Genomic DNA, 23592 nt, shown 5'->3' with positions numbered 1-23592 from the left:
TTATCCTCTTCTCTACAACATACACACATTGCCCTCAGGTTGAATTCAGCACCTTCAGATCCACTTTCAGGATTGGGGGAACCCCTGAAGAAAGCCCAAGTCCCAGGGAGCAGGGCAGGAGGAAGCACGCAGACTTGTACAAACTACTCGGCATTTTCCATTGTGCTGGAAGTTCAAGGTTGCCACTGCCTTTCTGATGGAAATCTTGTAAGAGTCCTGCAAATCTAAGACACATCTTAGAGCAGGATGGAACAAACCAGAACTGACAGAAGTTGTCTGGTAAGTTCTGAAACACTAGTTTTCACATACATCAGAATCACTGAAAAAGCTTTTTGTGAAAACATGGATGTTCATATCTTGGCCCCAGAATTTCAAATTTAGTGCTGAATTAAGGTGCTTCCCTCCACTCCCAGGGGACAAGCTGTTCTAAAATGCAACCAACACAAAGTTATCTGTAAACCTGAGAAATATGACATGATGCAAAAGTGCAATGTGTTCAAATGAAACCAGTGATCTATGATCCTGGAAGTTGATTGGAAACAAAAAGGTGTCCAGGCATCTTACAACATGTAAATTTACCCAAATGCATGGAGTCAACTCTTTTAAACCAAGTACTCAATTAAGTTAAGAGCCTGGTTTTTAAGCAAACTGGCTCCTTCACAGACCACTTTCCTTAGGAATGGGCTTTAGTAGTGAGAGCTCTTATAAACAATTAAGAGACCAAGCTACAGTGAACAAATAGATAATCTCCAAATGAAACTTCTTAAATATAGGGTTTTAAGGGGGAATTCACACTTGAATGGAAAGACCTAGGGTTATCTTTAAGGCTTTGTTTCTTCTAAAGATTAGCTCTTAAATGCCTATTAACAACATTTAATTGTTTGCTTACTTTAAAAAAAAGAAGTCTTTGTAAGGAGATGGAGGGAAAGGTTTCAGTTTCAAAATCCCAAACTCTTAAACTCAAAGGATGGCTCTGCTTAAGCCCCATATACACTTTCTATTGTTTCTGGCTTAAAGAATATTTAATGTAAGCCCCCATGGGCTCCTGGCAACATTAAAGGCAGCAGCTATTAGTTAAACAAACCAACACATGTGGTGCTTTAAGGGCAGGGCAGTCTTCTGGAAGCGCTTTGATCAGGCCTAATGGGAATCCACACTCCTGATAGGGATTAATTGTCTAAAAGGAAATCTTCGCAGGAGTAAATTCTGCTGTGGGAGTGACTGGGATTGAGCCACCCGGAAGCAGCCATTCGAGAAATGCAATCAACATAAAATGATGTGTAAACCCGGACACGGTGGACTGCCATGAAAGGGCGATGTGTTAAAATGAAGAAGGTGATGTCATGACAAGCACAAGCAGATGGATGAAAGGAGCTGACAGCTGGTCACTATGGAGTCTTCGAAAGCAGAGCCCATTGTGCTTGTGGAGGGCTGGCCACGGGAGGAAGGCTGTGCACATCTGGCAGCACAGATATTTCATCACTGTTCTGCAGGGGATCAGGCTTGTCTCACTCCTGGGTCCTTAACTCTGTTTAGCCATCTAACAATGTGTTTGCTTTTCCAGGTACCCAGGAATGGCCCTTCTTGGAGGGCAGACATAAATATCTGGTCATTTTAAAGGGCCATCCTTCATTGACGATTGATTGATACATTACAAGGACATGAAAAGGACGAGTGGGGACCCAGTTTTCCAGAGGCTGGTCACTTCTGGGTGCCCTGATCTGGACATCTGTGAACACCTGTGCCTTGAGCTGTGAAGTCCCCATCACAATGTGGCCCCTCAGAGGCTCAATCAGTTACTAGACTGCTTCTCTTCCCCACCTCCCCACTGTTTCTTAATAAGGGTGGGGTTATTTCTATACTCCCAATATGCTTTGTCTAAAAAAGCATCTGAGTGCATTTAACCTATTTTGTAGAAAGTTGCAAAGGCAAGAGGAGAGATGCTGAGCACATCCAAGAAATGACTGGAAATTGGCTACTGAGACCATTTGGCTGGGCAGGATGAGGATACAAATGTGAGATGGAGGGAAAACATTTCAAATATGAAACGTGAGTGCAGTAAGCATGTGAGAATCCTGTTCTATGGCTGAGTTTTCTCCCCTGTATTATGAAGGTGGAGAGACTTAACTGATTTAGGAATAACTGGCCATGCCTAATTCCGTCTTCCTATCTCCTAGGAGGCAGCAGCCACAGAGAGCCCCTATTCTGCTCTGCCTCTCTGGGGGAATGCTCCTCCCCCTGCCCCAGGACCTCTTTCCAGGCTGGGCTGCATGGCTGATGGGGTTTGGAATTATCAAGCCCACATGCCCACTTGGTTAACAGACCTAATGCAATATCACTAACTTGGTTCTATCAGTAATAAAAATAGTATTTGAACTTTAGTTTTATTTCTCAACTTATTAAGTGTTCTTTACCACCACACACTCACAGGAAGAGATATGTGATTTATTGAGGACCCCAACAGGTTTTGTGGAAAAATCACACGGTTCGAAGCTAGGAGTCCCATGTTTGAGTTCTGACTCCATCACTTCCCAGTCTAGGAGCTTGGGCAAGTCATTTAGCTTAGCAGTTCTCCACAGGTGGTTTTTGGACCTGATATTCCAGGATCCTTTTGGGGGCCTGTGAGGTCAAAACCATTTTAGTAATAGTACTAAGCTGTTATTTTCCATTCTTGTTTGTTGGCATTTATGCTGAAGGTGTGCAAATCGAGGCAGTGGAACCACACCATACTAGTCATTGTGTTCTCTACCACCACCCACTTGCAGCAAAAAAAAAAAAAAAAAAGCCAATTTCATTTCAGAATGTCTTCAATGATGCAGTAAAAATGATTACTTTTATTAAATCTCAACCCCTGAATACATGTCTTTTCAATATTTTGTTGTGAGGAAATTACACATAAAGTGAGCAATTTTGTAACAGAGTGCCTCTGTTGAGAACCCTCCCAGGAACAGCTATCCTCAGCACCTAGGGGACAGATTTCCAGCAAGTTCTGCAGCATAGCACCACAGTGGCTTCCCTGCCATTCCATGAGCCACACCCCTGCCATCTGCAGTCAAGTCTGGATCAGCTCTAAGTAAAGGGCAGAGACCTCTTTCCTGGTCACTCTATCTCAGCTGTAGGGTAGTGGATGCCCCATATCTGCTATTGTATTGTTTAGTATCCCCCTTACATTTTACTATCTAATCCCTCATTACTCCAATGCTCCGTGTAATTTTAAAGTCTTTATATTAAACTTCCTTGTTCAACTTCCTGTGTGGTTTCTCTCTTCTGACTGGACCAGGTTGGTAAGATGGTTTCCTCTACAAGGAGATCTACCATCTACCAATAAGATGGTTTCCTCTACAAGGAGCCTCCAGGCCGTCCCTGCCCTGTGTCCAGCAGTGCCCTGAATGTTCATTAAGATTCTGTGGTAGCAAAAAAGAGATTTTTAAAGCCCCTGACCAAGGGCCTGTTCTTGCATAGTGTGAACCTGGGTGGAGAACACTTTGTCTCATTCACCGAAGACCCCATTTGCTTCTTGGGCTGTATCTCTTGTGCCCATTTCTTCTCACAAGATGAATGGGGAAAAAAATGCCTTCCCAGCTGTGTGGGATAAAACCAAAGCTGAATAGTAGCTCTGAAATTGGCTAAGCTTCTTCTTTCTTCCCCTACTGCTCTCAGGTCCTTCCTGAGGTTGAATGGCTGGAGTGGGATAACTTGGCCGGCCTCGACACTGCAAGCTGCCCCTCTCCCCACCACACTCTCAACCTGGGCTTCCTCTGGGTCTCTGATGGCATGAGGTGGGATGGTGCAGCCATGAGGATGGGGATTGATGGCAGACTTCATTGGAAAGACACCTCCCAGGGCCTTCTGGGGTTCTAAGAAACCAGAGAAAGCCCAGGAAGAGTAGGTCATGAGGACCTGTCACTGCAACTAGAGTAGGTCACTTATTAATACATTCTCTGAACTTCCCATTTCTACTTGGGCCAACATTTCTTTTGCTAAACTACCAGCTCGATTTCTCCAAAATGCCCTATGTCCTGTTACAACCACTTGTCTTACAACCACTTATTACTCTCCTGATGAGTTCTGGTGTAATGCTCTGTCCCTTTCCCATGCTGCTCCTCCTCTCTAGAGCATCCTCCTTTCCCTGGGTACGGCTAAGCTTTCAGGTCCAGCACCACATCCTCTGGGAACTCTTCCAGGACTCTGAGGTTGATATGAGCACCCCAGGTGTATTCCTCACACCATGAACTGGGCAACCAGACTGCCGTCTCATTAAAGACAGGATCTGAATTTTCATCTCTGTGCTAGGATCTAGCTCAGTGCCTCTGTGCCTATATTTTTTAAAGAAAAAAGTACACAAATAAAAAAATAAAATAAAGGACTACTTGTCTTATCTGTGCTTGAAGTTGTTCAATGCATGTCTGCTGTTACTGGAGGCTGGCTAAATGTCATTAATACTAATGAAGAAACCAAGGCACAAAATGTTTAGGCGACCTGCTTAAGTCACACAGCCAATAAGTGACTGAGGCTGGACTCTAACAGGTGGCTTCTCATGGATGACATTTGGAGGAGCTACAGGAGGGTGATGTTCTTGGAACATAGGTCAGGCTGGCCAGGAGGGCATGAGGGTCTGTCAGGTGGTTGCTAAAATTACTTCACTGTCTGTCCTTTTAGGACTAGGGAGGGAAATCCAGGGTCACTGGGAAGCTGTACTTGGCATGTGGTCGTAGGCATTGCTCAGCGTTCTCTCTCAGGGATGGTCCACTGTGATGAGGGCTGGTGGGAAGGGGGACTAATAGGCCTTATCAGAGGAACCAGCAGGGACTTCCTCCCCCTGCACCCTCACACACCTGTAGACACAACACTCACATCTCAGAAGCCAAGCCAGACAATTGGAAGCAAACAGCTCTACTGCCCTGAGCTACACCTCCCAGGTTCTGGCCCCAAGTGTCATGGGGGGAAGTGACCATGCTGTAATGGTATCCTCCATGTCTACTACCAACTAGCTGTTCTGGTGACCAAACAGATGGGCTCAGAGACCAAAGGGGCTGAGATCACATAGGTGATAGGTCAATTTAAAACATACAGCAAGAAGCAAGGGGAGAGGGACAGGGCAGGACAACACACTTAGAACATTGTACGAGAGGACAGAAGGAAAACATATGTCACCCTGAGTCATGCCATGCTTACATGTCCTGAACTCCACCAGCACTTCCTGCTCATGGTGTGATTATAAATACCAGAGCTGAGGTCTGAGCAAGGGGCACAAAAGACAGATGGTGCCTGGGGCCCAATCCCATCAGAGAGACATGGGACAAGTACGACTGGCCACAGATGTAGCTTATCAATTTATCTGCTGAAAGCCATGGGTGTTTATCTGTATTTCTAGGGGCTCATGGCATTGCCAATGGGTGGCTCACTGAATATTGAGTGCCTCATGGGTCTCGAGTGTGGTTGATGTATCCTGAACACTTGGTGCTTCATGTACCTCATGTATATTTAGTGTGTGTCATGAATATTCAGTGCCCACTCAGCTCCTTCATCCCTTCCTATCTGTGCATACACACACACACATCACGTCCTTTATCTATGCCTAACATGACTCACAAGCCATTTGCTTCTACTATTAGTTTCAACTATCCTCCTGATTTGTTTTTTTTTTAATTTACCAGATCAGAATCCAACATTCCAAGCCCAGCCAGTGCGCATTACACCAGGTCTGTTTACTAGAATAGTAACCGCCAATTCTGAACTCCACTTTGCAATCTGCAAAGGTCTTTCACACTCACAATCTTATTTCATCTTTGCCACCGTACCACGAGGCAGGAGTTAACATCCCAATTCAGAAGATGAGCACACTAAGGCTCAGAGGTTAAATGACTTTCCTCAGGCCACAAGCACACATCCATTTGGTGGCAGAGAGGACGTGCGCCCCAGTCCTCTCGCCCCTGGTCAAGTGTATTTCCAGTTTTACCAGCCCACCCCTGGGTTATTTTCACTCCCTTAAGGACCCCCAAGTCTTCTGACTCCTGAGCCTTGTACAGTCTGATCTGAAGAAGCTATCACTTCTGGTACCCTGGGTATAAGACACACATACACACACACACTCTCACACACACACACACATACATCCCAGAGAAAGGAGCTGCAGCAATAAGCAGGCCTGAGCAGCAATCTCACAGGGCCTATTCCAGTCAATGCCTGCAGACCTCACTGCATGGTCTTTATTCCACAATGGGAGTCCACAGGAGGCTTCCTTGCAGCTCAGTCCCTCCAGAAGCTTATCTGCTTAGGCAGAAGGGCAGCAGTTTGAGCAGAAGAGCATCTGCACCCTGAGAACACCATAGTTCTCTCAGCATTAAACCCCAGGCTAAGGGCACTCTAACAATCTCTGAGTCCTCCCTTGTCAAGGAAGCCAAGGACCAGGGAAAGAATGTTCTGTATGAGTCAACCAGCAAAGATGCACCCAAGGAACCCAAAGCCACTTGAAAGAGGAGTAAGCATTTGTGCACGAGGCAGCCTTCCGCAGGGCCTGACGTGGGCCCACTTCTCCAAGGGTGTGTGATACTAAGGGTGAAGGAGTGGAGGGGGCTGGCCTGGGGTCCCGCAGCCTGGGCCACCAGGGCTGCTTGTGTGTGTGCTGCTGCTGCTGCTGGCTGCACAGCCTCTGCAGAGCTGCCTCTTGCTGTTGCTGCCAATGACCCAAGGGGTCTCGATAGCTGGATGACAGGAACATCACACTTGGTGAGGCTCCCCCTCAGGTGAGACTTCATGTGAGGCTAGTGGAAGTCAAACTAAAAACAAGGATCACTTTAATTATTTCATCTGGCCAAGATATCCCTTCTGGGAAATGATTCCTTTGTCCAAAAGTCCTCAAATAGATGTTTCCAAGCAGAGCTGAAGCTCGGATTTCAGGCACCAGAGGATGGTAGCGCCCGGTTTTCTCTGGTTCAGAAACCACTTGGCTTCTCCCCTATTGAAGAAAGGTCCTCCCAGACCATTGGAGAGTGGAGGTGGGACTCTCCTGTGCAGTTAACATGGCTGTGAAGGGTAACAGTGTACCACACATTGAAGCCCGGCATGATGCCAATCAGCTTATGTGTGTGGTGGCACGAGATCCTCACAGGGGCCTCTGGACCATAGAGTCAAACAGTGGTGACTCGCCAAAGGTAACTGACACAACTGGACTTAGGCGGGCACCTTTGTAAAGGCCAGCCTGTGCTCTTGGCAAATTTGCTATCTCCAGGCAGTTGCAGATTTAGAAGTTATACAGTCCAACCCCCCCTAATAGCACACAATTGCTTTTTAAAATAGATGAATTGAGAAGTTAGGGAACTTGTTGAAGCTTCCATGGATGGCTTTTAAGAACCAAAAATACCCAGACCCCTCGTCAAGGTGAGGCCTGCCCTTTCCATCACCCCACCCTACTTGTCTTGAGCTATGCGGCTTCTGGCATAATTTTCTTCTGCAAGTGGGAGAAACCATGCAAGCCCAGGCTTAAAATGGAAGATAAAGACAGGAGTCAGCATGGGGCTTAAATACCAGGCCTCTCCTGAGCCTGGGTCTGGCCCAGGACCACCCACCTCCCACCACTCACTCTGTGATTTGCGACCTGAAAGCAAAAGGTTCAGGAACTTGACCCAATGGTTGATCCTCTCAGGAGAAGGAATTCTGAATGGGTAAAAGAAAGTGATGCCCTAGTATCTTGAATTTCGGGATATGAAGAACGTGTTCAGAGGGCATCTGTGATGGTTTGAACTGCCTCTTCAGTCAGGACCTGCCATTTGGCATCAGAATGACTCTAAACTTTAGGCCACCAGAGAGGGACCCTTTAGTGAGAAGTCACATGTCTCTTTAGGCAAACCTTATATATTGATATTTTCAGTTAGCAACTTGAGTAGAGACGGACTTTTTAAATGACAGGATTCACCTGAATTACTTTAAAGTCATTCATTCATTAAATTGGTAAATATTAAACATGAGCTATGTGCTAAACCAGGTGCTGTGATGCCAGGATGTATGGGCTGGGTGCCGCTATATCCCTCAAGGAGATGCACTTAAGCTGAGCACTTAAGTAAATGAAATAAATTTCAGAAACAAATGCAATATATAAAATAGAGTACAGTACATAAATTAAACACTAGTCAGAAAAAAGAGACAAGGAGAGACAAGTGAATCCATGTGAGGCTGAAGCTGGCCTTTTGGGCTGAGTCTGGCTGGCAAGGTATTCCATTAGCCAGGGTTTCCCAGAAGAGCTTGTGCTGAAACTGTCATCTGTGGTCCTGTAGCTGGAAGATGCCCTGGTGTGGGGATCGTGCACCACCTAGCGTTGACATAAGCCACTGCACATACCACAAAAGTGGGAAGGAAGGTGCCCTCCCCGCAAAGAAATTTGTGGAGTTCACCGTTTTTAAGTGCACTGCCAAATGCCATAAATGCTCACATATGTTATCTCATCTAGCCTGCATTAGAGCCCTATGAGGTCGATATTGTCATCACCATGTGACTGATGAAGCTGTAGAGATTCAAAAAGGTTAAGCTATTTGATCAAGGTCCCCTGAACTAAGGGCCAATGTAGGCAATTGAACCTCCCTCCCCCTGTACTCTGTTAACTTCCTAGCCTTTCTGGTGTAGAGGAAAGGATTGGGCGTCTCATGACCAGGCTTAGACTTCTTGGATGATGGCTCAGCCTCTCAAGAAAGGACCCAGACTCCATGGCAGATCCTGCAGGGATCAGCCCTTGCCTGCCCCAGCAGCCTTGGTTTTCTTGCAACAGAGATAAGTTCTGGCTTCTCTGAATCTCTTGCTGTGTTCCAAGCACTCCGTTTCATCCCTTGCTTTAGTGTCTTCTTTTTTTTTTTTTTTTTTCCATATAGAGTGCCCTCTGTCTGGCACACCACTGTCCCTTTATTTTCCTACCTAGTGCCTCTTTCCCTTAAGATGGTTAAAGGGAAACCTGCCAGGAAGCCTCCCCTGGCCCTCTCAGGTTGTGCTAGATGCCTCTCCCGTGTTTCCACAGCACTGTGTGCATTCCCAGGTCACACTGCACCACAGACCACCTGTCAGTCATCTCTCACCCCCCACCCAGGAGACTGTAAGCTCTGTGTCCCCAGTGCCTAGCAGATGCCTGACCCATTGCAGGAGCTTGACAAATGTCTTCAGGCGAATGAATGTTTGAATGGCTGGATAGATGGGCAGAAGGATGAGATGAAAGCTTGCTGCCCAACTGGCCTCAGCATTCCAGGGTCTCATCAAGTGCCCTCTGCTGGCCAGTCAAGTTCACCAGCAGAGCCAGCCAGGATAGAACCCCAGGGGGACAGGATTCACCTAAATTACTTACAAGTCTAGTGGAGAAAGGTTGCGTTCTAGACTGCATTCTTACCCTGCCTTCTCACTGTTAGTGTCAGTTCACTTCTAGGTCACAACCTAATTCCCAGCAGAGTTTCTGGAACAACTGCAGGTCAGTACTCAGTCTCTCGGGGTTGCTTGGTCTATGGTCCCGAAAACCCCTAGCTGGCAACCTGGAGCTCTGTTGAATAAACGGGCTGCTTCTGAGGTGAGAGGGAAGCAGAGGACAGAGCTTTAATAACGAGATGGCCACTTTCTCAGAGATCCCTGCCCCTGAGTCCCTGCATTGGAGACTGGAGTGGCCCTCCTGGTGCCCCACTTCAAGGAAGTAGTTTGATACATTCAGAAAGAGGATGTGGAAGAAGATGAGGAAAAGAGAAATAGAGCATAAAACCATGGGTGTTTCACTATGTCCTCTAAAAACCAAAATAAAAATAAGTAATAGTAGCTGTAGAAATTACTTGTTCTACCTCAGGGGAAAAATTGGAGCTTCATTCATTGGGTGCCTACAGCCTGCTGGCATTATCTAATCTTCACAATGACCCAGGGATGGAGGCATTTGGGCTCCATTTTACAAATGAATAAACTGAGGTCCAATGTCACACAGCTAGAGTGCATCTTCTCACCTCTCTTCTCTTTCATTTCTGTTGGATTTGGTAGCCTCTCTGTCCTCAGGACACTGGAGAAAAGATGGTAACCCAGGACCTGAGACCAGTGACCCCAAAGGACCATCTTTGCAGAGATCCTGAGAGCTTGATACACAGCCTCCTTCACCACGATGCCCGCTTTTACCTACTCATCACCCACAACACTCATTTCCTCCTTTCCTTCATTATAAATCTAAATATATATACTTCATTGGGGAAACATCAGGTTCAAAATCCTGGAAGCCAAAATCATTTCTCTAACTCAATACAGCAATGGCAGGAAAACAGTGCTATTTACAGTCAGCCAGGAAGTGCCTTGCTCCAGGCCACATCTGCAATCTAGAAGGTTCTCTTTGGATAACTGAAGTTTTATACAAAACATGAAAGAAGAAACAAGACCAGGGATAAATAAATGGTAGGTATTTTCATCTCCTCTTGTTCAGGTAGAGTCCTGTTTTCCTGAGATTGTGACAGCCTGGAACAGGCCTCACTTTGATATGCTTTCCCTGCGTGGGCTGGACTTGACAACCCAACCTCTGGATTCCTTGACCTCACCCTCCTTGGCACTGGCAGGTGATTTCTCACTCCTCCTTGGCTGCACTTTCCACTTTTTCTTATTCATGGCAGACTTTCTGCTTTCGATATTCCAGAACTGCTGATGGTCAACTCTCAGCCCTTCAGCTGACTTCACCCTGGTGCTTGCCCAGTTTCTCCTGCCCCAGATCTCTATTTTCCCGCCCCTGCTTCCCCTGGAGTGACAGAAGATGGGGAAGCGTGGTGGGAGTGGGGAGATTGCTCTGCCCCCTGGTCTTCAGTACTCAGCTTTGGGGGTAAAGGAGAGAATCTGGAGGAAGGGGGTCAGCAAAGACAGGTCATCTTTGAGTTGCCACAGTGCAGATACCTAGACTCAGGAGAGTGAGGCTAGCACCTGAGTGATGTAGGACCACTCAAACCACCCACTGAGAAGTCACCAGAGGGGCTCTCAGGCTTAATCAATGTGGAGATAGATCTATCTGCACCAACACAGCCAGCACACTATAGTCTAAATGTCATGAATAGGATCATGGTGTCACCCTCCCATCACCCAAAAATATCTCCAAAACTGCCTTCAGGGGCCAAGGCAAAATTGGTTTATTAAAACAGCTATTTGCGATGGCAGATTTTAAAGACAAAGATACAAATAAGTCAATGGATTTAAAAATCTGTAAAAGGCTATAAATACATGATCATCATTTATAAAATCAACAACATCTCATGTATCTGGCACTTTATGGAAACCCATTTTACATTTTATCATTTGGAATAAATGAAGGGTTTTTTTTCCTAAATAAAATACTTTCCTACCCCATAAGCTACGCTTTCAAAGTGCTCCTTTCTTCTGGTACAGTACCCATCTGACAGGTGCTCAAATCTCCTTTAGTCCTCTGCCAGTGGACACACTTTTATCTCTTCATTCAGCTTTCTTCCTGAGTCTGCTATGGAGTTGGAAATCAAACAGCCATGTTTGTTAGAATTGTTTGTAAATTAAGATTAAATAGAATACAGGTTGACTATCTCTTAACGAAAATGCTTGGGACCAGAAGTGTTTTAGATTTCAGGATATCTGCATTATAGACTTGTCAGTTGAACACCTCAAACCCAAAAATTCAAAATCCAAAATGCCCCTATTTCCTTTGAGTTTCATGTCTACTCTCAGAAATTTTAGATTTTGGAGTATTTCAGATTTGGGGTTTTCAGATTTGGGATGCTCAACCTGTAGTAATAAATGGCTCTGAGGTGCTAACTTATGAATAAATTGCATAGACTTTGGAAAAAGGCCATTGTTCTGGTTTTGCACCTGTATTCTTGGTTGAGAGGGATGACATAAACAAGGTGTTTCATGGTAGTTCAAAAAATCAGATATACCAACCACCCGCTGATTGACTCTATAATTTAGCATGGGTTTGTTTTTGTCCTTTGAAGTAGATAGAGAATTTCTGGACGGATTTGAAATGGATCTGATAGTCTATATATCAAGCAAATAGACACACCTGTCACAAGCAGGAAGCCCTTTGAGAACTCAGGTGTTTTAAATCTACTAGGTTGCCCCAGATCCAATCATATGGAGATATTGTCAGAAGAAGACTACCCCATGATCTCAGATGCCAGAGCCAGCCCACCCCACCTGGACTCTGCCAATTCTCTTATTGTCTGTGTTTCTGAAAGCCCACTATATCCCTGACCCCATCCCCAAACAGCTGAAACTTAGCCTATGTCTCTATCAATTTGCAGATGCTGGGACTAAATGTCTAACGATATATCATTCCCATTTCAGACCTTAAAACCTAGATGATTACCCCACATGTGAGAACATGTGGCATGTCTAAAGTCACTTGAGTTTGCAGCCACAGAGGCAGTGTTGTATGGAGGCTAACCACACCAGCTCTGGAGTCAGAATGCTTAGGCCATGTCAGGTAACATCTCCGCTTGTGACAAGGTTGTGGCCTCAGGGAAGGATGGCTAGCTTTTACAAATCTGATGTAATCTTTACTTCCTCCCTTCCCTTTCTGCATGCTGGCCATGTACGGGGAGGGCTGCAGAAGAGAAACCTTCCCAGCTGAGAAGGTGACGGCTAGTGAGGCAGTCCTGAAGATCAGTAAGTAGGGTGGGCATGGGTTGGTCTCAGCCAAAGGCTGCTCTTGGGCCACATGCAGAGTCTTCAGTGAGGGCAGGTAAGACTCAGCCTTCTCAGGAGTACAGTGCCATCATCATCCACTGGACATGTTGGGAAAGCAAATGATGGTCAGTTCAGACCCACGTCTCATCTGGGCCTCCCCACCCCACACTCCTGGGGAGCCATGGAGACAGAACATTAATGGATGGTTTAGCCAGAGGGACCATGTCATCCATTAGGAAGTATAAATCAACCTGAAATATAATCAACCTTGACTTCTCATGGTGCCTATGAATGATGACAGTCAAATACAGGCTGATTCTGTATTCAGTTCTCAATGAATTTTTTTCCCATGAATTCAATTTGGCATGCTTGTGCCTGCTCTGTGCAGGTGTGCAAACTGGCAGGGTAGCAGAAATTCATTAAAGCATATTCTACATGTTTACATTTATGGGCCCCTTGGTCTGACAGCTTTATGTGGGTTTGATGAACAACCCCTCTAACTCATATAGAGGGGACCTCTGGGGAAACCACTCCCCAGGCCAATCCCTCAGAATGATAAAGCTGAGAATAGTGAAGTTACCAATGGTGTCAGAGAAAGCCTCAGCGTGAAATCCAACAAGGTGGCTGCCATTCCCTGCAGACCTTGGGTGGTCCTGATCCTCATTGAGCCACAGATGGTCAGAGCTGGAGGCAATCTCAGAGACCACCTAGTTCCACTCATTTCACCTGTGGGGCAGCTGAGGCCCAGAGATTTAATGTAATTTGCCTAAGGTCCCACAGCTAATTACAAGAAGTGTTGTGGCTTCAACCCAGTTCTCAGACCCCAGTGCAGTTCTCTTCCTGTGATAGCTCTTTGCCCACTGGACCCTGCTCAGTTTTGGGCTGACCTATTTCAGGTGCCACATTTGTGTTGTCCTATTCTCCTAGACCTGAGCCGGCCACTATGGAAGGATTGCCTGGGATCAGGAGCGATGCCCCAGTACTCAAGTGTGGGGCTAAGCAGTCCAGGGATAGGCCCTGAAAATTCTGGCCATTGGCCCTCCAGTAGAATCCCACTTCACACCAAATCTTGGAGGGATTGAGGGGAGACACAGGCTGCAGGTCCCTACAGCTTGGAAAGCAATTCCATAAAATGGACATTTGAGATCAAGAAAAACATTCCAGCTTTGACTGAATCATTTCTAAGTGGCCATAGCAGAGGAAGGGTTGCAGAATAAAAGAGCAGAGGATTGAACTCCAGAGTCCAATGTCCTTGCAATGAACATTACCTAGCGCTACACCGGGCACCTAAGCAGCTGCTCAATAAATCAGTGCATTTTGAAGGATCAGGGAAGATAATCAGTTTCATACATAAATTTGTATTCTCCTAGGCATATCACTTCATTCATTCAACACACCCTGCTGTGTCTGCAAAGTGATATTAAAGAGGAGGAAATGGGCTTGGCCATTTGACTTGCTTTGGACAACAGAATGACTTGCAGGCGTGCCAGATTGGAGCCTTGGTTTCAGAGGCCTACTGTGTTTAAGCTTGCTTGCTTGTGTTTCTCCCATTTCCCTGGGAAGAACAAACCTAGGCAGAGTTTCCTCAGTTCAGGTACCCAGCAAAACCCTCAGCCAACCCACAGATACATGAGCAAGCCAGCTGAGATCCACTGACTCCCAGCCATGTGACTCGGAAGCTAAATAAGTGCTTGTCATACATATGCTGCTGAAGTTTTGTAAATTTGTCACATGGCATTATTGCAATCAGAGTTATTGGATACACTTTTCATATGTGCCTGGCACAAACTGGGTGCTCAGAAAATATTTGATGGGTGAATGAATGAATGAATGAATGAGTGCAATGAATGTAGTGCTCAATTTCCAATTCAGCAGAATAAAGGGTCCCCAGAGTCCTTCTCCTTCACAAGAGCATGGTCCCGCAAGGGCCACCTCTACCTAAGATGACATGAGCCACCTCCTTGGGGCAAGTCTTACCTCTGGCTTCTGGAGGTATATCCCTTTGCCATCTTGGGTTAAGTTTTGGAAGACATCTGTGAAAATGCAGCAGAAAGGAATACAGCTAATGTGTCTATTGGAAACATTATGAATTAGTTCCTCCCATATGTCTCACCTTAACCACATCCATTCTGAAAACGTGAGGGAACCCAGTGTCAGCCTACATGTGACCACACGCAGCCACACCTATGATAAGTAAGCCACTTCAAGCCTTTGTCTCTGGAACAAGTCAGGAAAAGATGAGTTTGGATATCTGCAGCCAGGGTTCACAGGCACTTGGCTGGAGGTCCCCACAGCTTCCCTGGTCTGCTGTTTCTGGGATGGCGGCTGTCCTCCCTTGTGCTTAAACTAGGGACAGGTGGGAAGTCATGGGGCAGCAGAGGAAGACCTGGCCCTCCCCAGCTTCCCGCCAGCTTACCCTCCATGTTCTCTACACGCAGCATCAAGTGGATGAAACTGACAAAGTCCATCTGGAGGCGGGGGCCGCCGTAGCGGATGAGCATCAGCTGACAGACGTCATCACTGAGCATGATTCCTGCATTGAGCACAAGCTCCTGCTGTGGGTGTTGGGGGCTTGCACCCAGCTCCCCTCCTGCTCAAGACCCCTTCAAATGTCCCTCCAGTTTAGGGACCTGAATCCTGATAGCATGGAAATCTTCTTTTATAGGGTTCATTTTGAATTGTTTAATTGTTTAACCAATTTATTTTATTTAATCCCTACTCTTCACCCCTGTCTGTTAAGGCAACCAGCATGAGGCTGTTTTCATCAAGTATGTTACCGGCCTTCAAGGAAGGAGGCAGTCTGCTAAGTGCTCGAAAGTACCTGCTTGGGAGCCCGGTAGTCCTGAATTTAAACCCCAGGCAATTGAGCTTCAATTTCTTCCTCTGTGAAGTGAGGATTATAACAAGGTGGTGTTGAAGATTAAATAAGAAGTTGAATGTGCCACTCCTCCATCAATGTTGGCTAGGATCACAGGGACAATCATAAAAAATGTTGGAGTTGACTGCAGATCTACGTCTTTGAGAGTCACACTGCATATTAGAGTTACTTCAGCATGCCACACATCCCCTCTCCTCTGCCTGATGAGTGTGCACCCTGCCCGTGTGTGCCCACAGCTCCAGCTCTTCCTGTGCCTACCTGCCTCCCTCATGGCAGCGTGCAGCTGCTCCCAGTTCAGGTATCCTGACCCACGGTCTTGCTTGTGGAAAACCTTCTGCAAAGAACCAAATAAGAGGTTCAGGAAGCCAGGCATTTCCAAGCACCATCTGAGAGCCCTGTGTGCCCCTTGTCAGCACCGCAGAGGGGCTGTTGAAGATATCTGAGGCTCCACATGCAGGGCCTGTTGCCAGGATAAGAATATGGCAGAGTCCATGCTGGGATCCTACCAACTCATGTTTCCTACAGAACAAGGCTTCTGAGAAACAAAAAAGTCTTTTTCTCATGGGGTATAGACAGTCTTGGTGTGGGTAAATGTGCTTAATGTAAGCACATTATCCACACTTTAAAGTGATTCCAGCTTTCTGACTCAGGAGACAAGTGGGAGAGTTGGGAGTTGTGAGCAATGATTGGAAGAGCAAGAAGGAGCAAATTTATGAAAGACTTTAAATGCCAAGTGTGCCAAGGAGTTTGGACTTTCTCTGAAGCCCATGGGGAATCTTAAAAAGCTTTTTGTAAGGAAGCAGCATGATCAGATATGTGTTTTGGAACTTCAGGAGACTACTGCAACCAGCTCTCTGAGTTTGGAAGAGACCAATAGAGGAAATGCTCACTGAAGGGAGAATAGAGAAGGTTTGGTGAGGTGGATATAAAGGGCTGCAGGGGACAGAAGTATCTTCTACAGCTTTGCAGAACGGCCATTCCTACACCATCTTCCAAAGAGGTGTGGTTAAGACTTGTTCTTACCTGAGAGAGCTTCAGCTGCTTCCACAGGTCCTTGAATTCCTGGATGCTCATAGTACCTGATGCATTAAGCTGATTAATAGGTTAAGGTAAAAGCTGCCAGGGAGAGTTCCATCCATGCTTTGGAGGCAGTGATCAGCCCTCCACAAAGTGATGTGCAATTTGTGGATGGCCTCATTCAATGTCTGATCATGTCTGATTTCGCTAGTTGGCCTCACCTCGCTGGCCAGTCCAGCCCAGGGCTCCCTCACTCTTGCTAGGGAAAAACAGAATGAGCCCAGAGCACAGCAGCACTGGGAGAAGCGATGATGATGGAGGTGATGATGGTGATGACCACAGCTAGCATTAAGTGAGGCAGAATTTTTTTAATGCTATGAAATGTTATCTTTCATTATTGTTAGTGGAGTACCAGTAGTATTAATAGATGGTGATATAATTTTAATATACTTGAAGTCTTTTACACCTAAACATAAACATAAACACCTAAACATAAACATAAACATAAAAAATTAAATATGACATATCCCACTGCCTCTTCCTTTCATGCCTACTTTTTTTCTTCTTAGCATCCTTTATTGAGTTCTTTATATATATATACTTTAAGTTCTAGGGTACCTGTGCACAATGTGCAGGTTTGTTACATAGGTATACATGTGCCATGTTGGTTTGCTGCACCCATTAACTCATCATTTACATTAGGTATTTCTCCTAATGTTATCCTTCCCCCTGCCCCCCACCCCCTGACAGGTCCCAGGGTGTGATGTTCCCCACACTTGTCCACGTGTTCTCATTGTTCAGTTCCCACCTATGAGTGAGAACATGCAGTGTTTGGTTTTCTGTTCTTGCGATAGTTTGCTCAGAATGATGGTTTCAAGCTGCATCCATGTCCCTGTAAAGGACATGAACTCATCTTTTTATATGGTTGCATAGTATTCCACGGTGTATATATGCCACATTTTCTGAATCCAGTCTATCATTGATGGACATTTGGGTTGGTTCCAAGTCTTTGCTATTGCGAATAGTGCCGCAATAAACATACATGTGCATGTGTCTTTATAGCAGCATGATTTGTAATCCTTTGGGTATATACCCAGTAATGGGATGACTGGGTCAAATGCTATTTCTAGTTCTTGAGGAATCACCACACTGTCTTCCACAATGGTTGAATTAGTTTACAGTCCCACCAACAGTGTAAAAGTGTTCCTAATTATCCACATCCTCTCCAGCAGCTATTGTTTCCTTACTTTTTAATGATCGCCATTCTAACTGGTGTGAGATGGTATCTCATTGTGGTTTTGATTAGCATTTCTCTGATGACCAGTGATGATGAGCATTTTTTCATGAGACTGTTGGCTGCATAAATGTCTTTTCTTGAGAAGTGTATGTTCATATCGAGGCAGGATATTTTGACATGGCCAATTTGATGTGATTTAAATTTTAAAAATAGTAACCTTTTTTCATTATTATTTTAAAAACCAGCTTATGGAAGGAGTCAGGCACACAGTGGCTAATGATGCCTTTTACATTTTTTTAAGTTTAATGGTTGGCTTTGTAGACCATGCCCAGATACCCCTACCATCAGAGACATTGGGTCAAAGTACCACCACACCCCATCTCTATTTGAGCCCTCACCATGAATCCATCACTGAGTTACACACTTCACCTGTAGCAGGTGAGGTTGGCATTAACTCCCCCATGTTCCAGGTGATGAAATGAGCACTTGGAGAGGGTCTGATCTTGTTCAAGTTCATACAGCTGGTGACAGAGCTGGGACCTGCCCCATGCCCCTACACATAATCCTGCACTGTCTCTGAGTTTCTGCAGACTGTTTTTGTTTTTACAACCCCCCTTAGGCTATCTATTCAATATGCCTCTCCATAGTATGGATGATCAAACATTGATTATAATTATCCACTTAGAAAGGCAGTGCGTTTGTTAGAAAAATTGCAGGGCTGAGAAAGAGGACAGCTGAGTTTGTGGCATGTTGTTTAACCTCCCTGAGCCCTGGTTTCCTGATCTGTGCATGGGGGCAGCCACCGCCCAGTTATTAAATGGAAAACATAGGGCCCCAAGGCTTTTGTAAAGGCTCTTGAAACCTGGAGAGCTGTTACTAACCACCACCTTCTAGCTGCCTCATCCTCATTCCCAGGAAATGAGATTATTGTGATGGATGGCTAATATTGGTCACCTATTAGATGATAGCTCTGACCCCAGCATTTTACCTGTGTTATCTCATTTGCATTCCCACATTAATCCTACCAAGTAAGTTTCAACACTCTCTCCATGCTTCAGATGAGCATCTGGATACATAATGAGGCTCAGTGACTTGTCCAGGATCCCACAATTAGCAAGGATTGGGGTTGGGATTCAAATATACTCTGCCTAGCTCCAGAGTGAAGCTCTCAACCAACAGCAAGCATCCACCCACAAACCTGAAAGGATACGTCCAGTAAGGCCAGGATCCCCTGGCAGGCTTCCAGGCTAAAGAAGGGCTGTCTGCTCCCCATATCTGTGAAGGAGAGAAAGAGTCCACATGGGGGCTGGTCCCAGGTCTGCACACCCCTTTTCTGAGCAGGAAGAGGCAGTGCTGCGTGGGCCAGCTGATGACCACCATGTACGTGGGCTGGGAAGAGTGAGAACAGAAGACAGTAGAGAGATGGAGGGGTGACGGTCATTCCTACACCCATGGAGAAAGTCAAATGCTGTAGGGGACGCCTGGTACGGCTTGGGTTTGCTTACACAGAGGGCCAAACGAACATGCCCTTTCTACCTAGGGAGGGCCAGGATCATAGAGTCAAACTCCCAAATCTCAAAGAGATCCAAGAGGTCAACTTGTTCAAGCTCCCAACCAAACTGGGGGATTCTTTCCTCAGGTTTCTTTCTCTTTTCTTTCTTTCTTTCTTTCTTTCTTTCTTTCTTTCTTTCTTTCTTTCTTTCTTTTTCTTTCTCTCTCTCTCTTTCCTTTCTTTTTTTAATTTTTTTAATTTTATTATTATTATACTTTAAGTTTTAGGGTACATGTGCACAATGTGCAGGTTAGTTACATATGTATACATGTGTCATGCTGGTGCACTGCACCCACTAACTCATCATTTAGCATTAGGTATATCTCCTAATGCTATCCCTCCCCCCTCCCCCCACCCCACAACAGTCCCCAGAGTGTGATGTTCCCCTTCCTGTGTCCATGTGTTCTCATTGTTCAATTCCCACCTATGAGTGAGAACATTCGGTGTTTAGTTTTTTGTCCTTGCGACAGTTTACTGAGAATGATGATTTCCAATTTCATCCATGTCCCTACAAAGGACATGAACTCATCATTTTTTATGGCTGCATAGTATTCCATGGTGTATATGTGCCACATTTTCTTAATCCAGTCTATCATTGTTGGACTTTTGGGTTGGTTCCAAGTCTTTGCTATTGTGAATAGTGCCGCAATAAGCATATGTGTGCATGTGTCTTTATAGCAGCATGATTTATAGTCCTTTGGGTATATACCCAGTAATGGGATGGCTGGGTCAAATGGTATTTGTAGTTCTAGATCCCTGAGGAATCGCCACACAGACTTCCACATTGGCCTTTGACAAAATTCAACAACCCTTCATGCTAAAAACTCTCAATAAATTAGGTATTGATGGGACATATCTCAAAATAATAAGAGCTATCTATGACAAACCCACAGCCAATATCATACTGAATGGGCAAAAACTGGAAGCTTTCCCTTTGAAAACTGGAACAAGACAGGGATGCCCTCTCTCACCATTCCTATTCAACATAGTGTTGGAAGTTCTGGCCAGGGCAGTTAGGCGGGTGAAGGAAATAAAGGGTATTCAATTAGGAAAAGAGGAAGTCAAATTGTCCCTGTTTGCAGACGACATGATTGTATATCTAGAAAACCCCATTGTCTCAGCCCAAAATCTCCTTAAGCTGATAAGCAACTTCAGCAAAGTCTCAGGATACAAAATCAATGTACAAAAATCACAAGCATTCTTATACACCAATAACAGACAAACAGAGAGCCAAATCATGAGTGAACTCCCATTCACAATTGCTTCCAAGAGAATACAATACCTAGGAATCCAACTTACAAGGGATGTGAAGGACCTCTTCAAGGAGAACTACAAACCACTGCTCAATGAAATAAAAGAGGATACAAAGAAATGGAAGAACATTCCATGCTCATGGGTAGGAAGAATCAATATCGTGAAAATGGCCATACTGCCCAAGGCAATTTATAGATTCAATGCCATCCCCATCAAGCTACCAATGACTTTCTTCACAGAATTGGAAAAAACTACTTTAAAGTTCATATGGAACCAAAAAAGAGCCCGCATCGCCAAGTCAATCCTAAGCCAAAAGAACAAAGCTGGAGGCATCACGCTACCTGACTTCAAGCTATACTACAAGGCTACAGTAACCAAAACAGCATGGTACTGATACCAAAACAGAGATATAGATAAATGGAACAGAACAGAGCCCTCAGAAATAAGGCCGCATATCTACAACTATCTGATCTTTGACAAACCTGAGAAAAACAAGCAATGGGGAAAGGATTCCCTATTTAATAAATGGTGCTGGCAAAACTGGCTAGCCATATGTAGAAAGCTGAAACTGGATCCCTTCCTTACACCTTATACAAAAATTAATTCAAGGTGGATTAAAGACTTACATGTTAGACCTAAAACCATAAAAACCCTAGAAGAAAACCTAGGCATTACCATTCAGGACATAGGCATGGGCAAGGACTTCATGTCTAAAACACCAAAAGCAGTGGCAACAAAAGCCAAAATTGACAAATGGGATCTAATTAAACTAAAGAGCTTCTGCACAGCAAAAGAAACTACCATCAGAGTGAACAGGCAACCCACAAAATGGGAGAAAATTTTCGCAACCTACTCATCTGACAAAGGGCTAATATCCAGAATCTACAATGAACTCAAACAAATTTACAAGAAAAAAACAAACAACCCCATCAAAAAGTGGGCGAAGGACATGAACAGACACTTCTCAAAAGAAGACATTTATGCAGCCGAAAAACACATGAAAAAATGCTCACCATCACTGGCCATCAGAGAAATGCAAATCAAAGCCACAATGAGATGCCATCTCACACCAGTTAGTATGGCAATCATTAAAAAGTCAGGAAACAACAGGTGCTGGAGAGGATGTGAAGAAATAGGAACACTTTTACACTGTTGGTGGGACTGTAAACTAGTCCTTTCTTTCTTTCTTTCCTTCTTCCCTCCCTCCCTCCTTTCCTTCCTTCCTTCCTTCTTTCTTTCTTTCCTTCTTCCCTCCCTCCCTCCTTCCTTTCTTTCTTTCTTTTTCTTTCTTTCTTTCTTTTCTTTCTCTTTCTTTCTTTCTTTCAAGATGGAGTCTCATTCTATCACCCAGACTGGAGTGGCACAATCTTGTCTCACTGCAACCTCCACCTCCCGGGTTCAAGCAATTCTCCTGCCTCAGCCTCCTGAGTAGCTGGGATTACAGGAGGGTGCCACCACATCTGGCTAATTTTTCATATTTTTGGTAGAGACAGGGTTTCACCATGTTGGTCAGGTTGATCTCAAACTCCTGACCTCAAGTAATCCGCCCATCTGGGCCTCCCAAAGTGCTGGGATTACAGGAGTGAGCCACCGCGCCCAGCCCTCCTCAGGTTTCTTGATGGATGCTCTGTCAGTTACAGGTGCTCACTTTTTCACATGGGTGAAGAATTTCAGTCAGGAGAAACTTCTTTCATTAATTCCAAAGGAACCTCCTATAATAGTGGCTCACTGATCCTAGTTTCACCTCCAGAAAAGCATAAAACGGTATTTGTCTCTTCTTTGACTTTTGCTTTCCCTTCTAAACATCTGAATATTTCTCAAACTACTCCTCACATGCGATGGTTTCTAAACCCTCAACACCCTTTTCTGAGCCCTACATTTTGCCAGTATCTCTTTGAAATATGGTGCCAAGATTTGAACACAGTCCTCCAGATGCAATTTGATTGAACAGAATACAGTAGACCTATCATTTCCAGTTTTCAGTCAACATTTCCCAAATTATGTTTCAAAGGAGATTTTCTGCAGAGAAAGAGTTTTGCGGTCAAAGAAATGTGGGATACTTTGCATCTATTGATGCTTTTCTTCATTTGCCATGCACTTTACTACATGTGAGGTACTAAAGACCCAAGTACAATCAACCACAGAAGCTAACCCCTTTTATTTCATGGAACACTTACTAAACCTCTTGGTTTCTAGCGTTTCCTGGAACACAATTTTAAAAGCACACATCTAAATGCTCCCATTAAATGCAGCCTGAATTTGTACGAGCTTATTTAGCAGCAATTTGAAACAATTAGTTCACGTTAGCTAGAGGTCAACTAAATTAACCAAATATATTTCACATAAACTGCCACAAAAATGAAGTCTCTCCTGTTAAGAACTTGCGCTACCATTTTAAAATGGTCTATATCAAAATGGCAGTGGTTTATTATCTTCCTGACTACATTTCATCTTTTTGGTTTGGGCACAGCTTGTTGAAAACATTCTGAATTTCAATTCTGCTATCTATTATATTAATGATTTCTCCCAGCTTTGTGCCATCTGCAGCTCCAATACGCCTATATTCCATGTCTTCTTCCAAGACATTAATAAAAATTGGGGAAATGAACAGGACCAAGGGCAGACAGAATCTAAGAACTCTCATCTAAACATCTAAGCATATAGACTCTTGCCTGTAACTGGATAGAATTATCCCTCTAGTTTTATATTTGTATAACTCTTGGGAATGGTGATAAGATTTGTTGTAAATACATCTTCTATTATTATTTTCCAACCCACATTTTATCATTTATCATGGGAGACTCACCAAACATTTTGCCAAAATCTACAGTATTTCTCTGATCTATCCATCTAGAACCTTCTCATAGGACTAAATGAAAGCAATTTGTTCATAAATGCTTTGGAAAACCATTTTGTATCTATGCAATCAAGACCTTTAAAAACTTTTAAATGTGCAGGAGCCATTGCTTCTAGGTAATTTCCCTAGAATTAGCCTAGAATTTTTTTTCAGCCGGGAAG

The 23592-nt window shown here is 44.6% G+C and overlaps 1 protein-coding gene across 2 annotated transcripts in view; it reads right to left on the bottom strand.

Annotated features, from left to right (window-relative positions):
* Positions 1-8830: 8830 nt before the first annotated feature.
* Positions 8831-23592, bottom strand: part of CAPN14 (calpain 14) — a 35779-nt gene continuing 21017 nt past the window's right edge. For both annotated transcript variants that reach the window (XM_055108094.2, XM_055108095.2), the window contains 6 exons: positions 18979-19043; positions 16538-16606; positions 15773-15848; positions 15053-15169; positions 14614-14669; positions 8831-12734 (listed from right to left, as the gene is read on the bottom strand). In XM_055108094.2, the coding sequence (XP_054964069.1) occupies positions 12708-12734; positions 14614-14669; positions 15053-15169; positions 15773-15848; positions 16538-16606; positions 18979-19043 (410 nt within the window). In that variant the 3' untranslated portion in view covers positions 8831-12707. The remainder of the gene's footprint in view (positions 12735-14613; positions 14670-15052; positions 15170-15772; positions 15849-16537; positions 16607-18978; positions 19044-23592) is intronic.

The sequence above is a fragment of the Pan paniscus genome, chromosome 12, assembly GCF_029289425.2.
Source record: "Pan paniscus chromosome 12, NHGRI_mPanPan1-v2.0_pri, whole genome shotgun sequence".
NCBI classification, from domain to species: Eukaryota; Metazoa; Chordata; class Mammalia; order Primates; family Hominidae; genus Pan; species Pan paniscus.
Note: the sequence above shows the minus strand (reverse complement) of the source record. Positions and strands in the feature narration are given on the sequence as shown.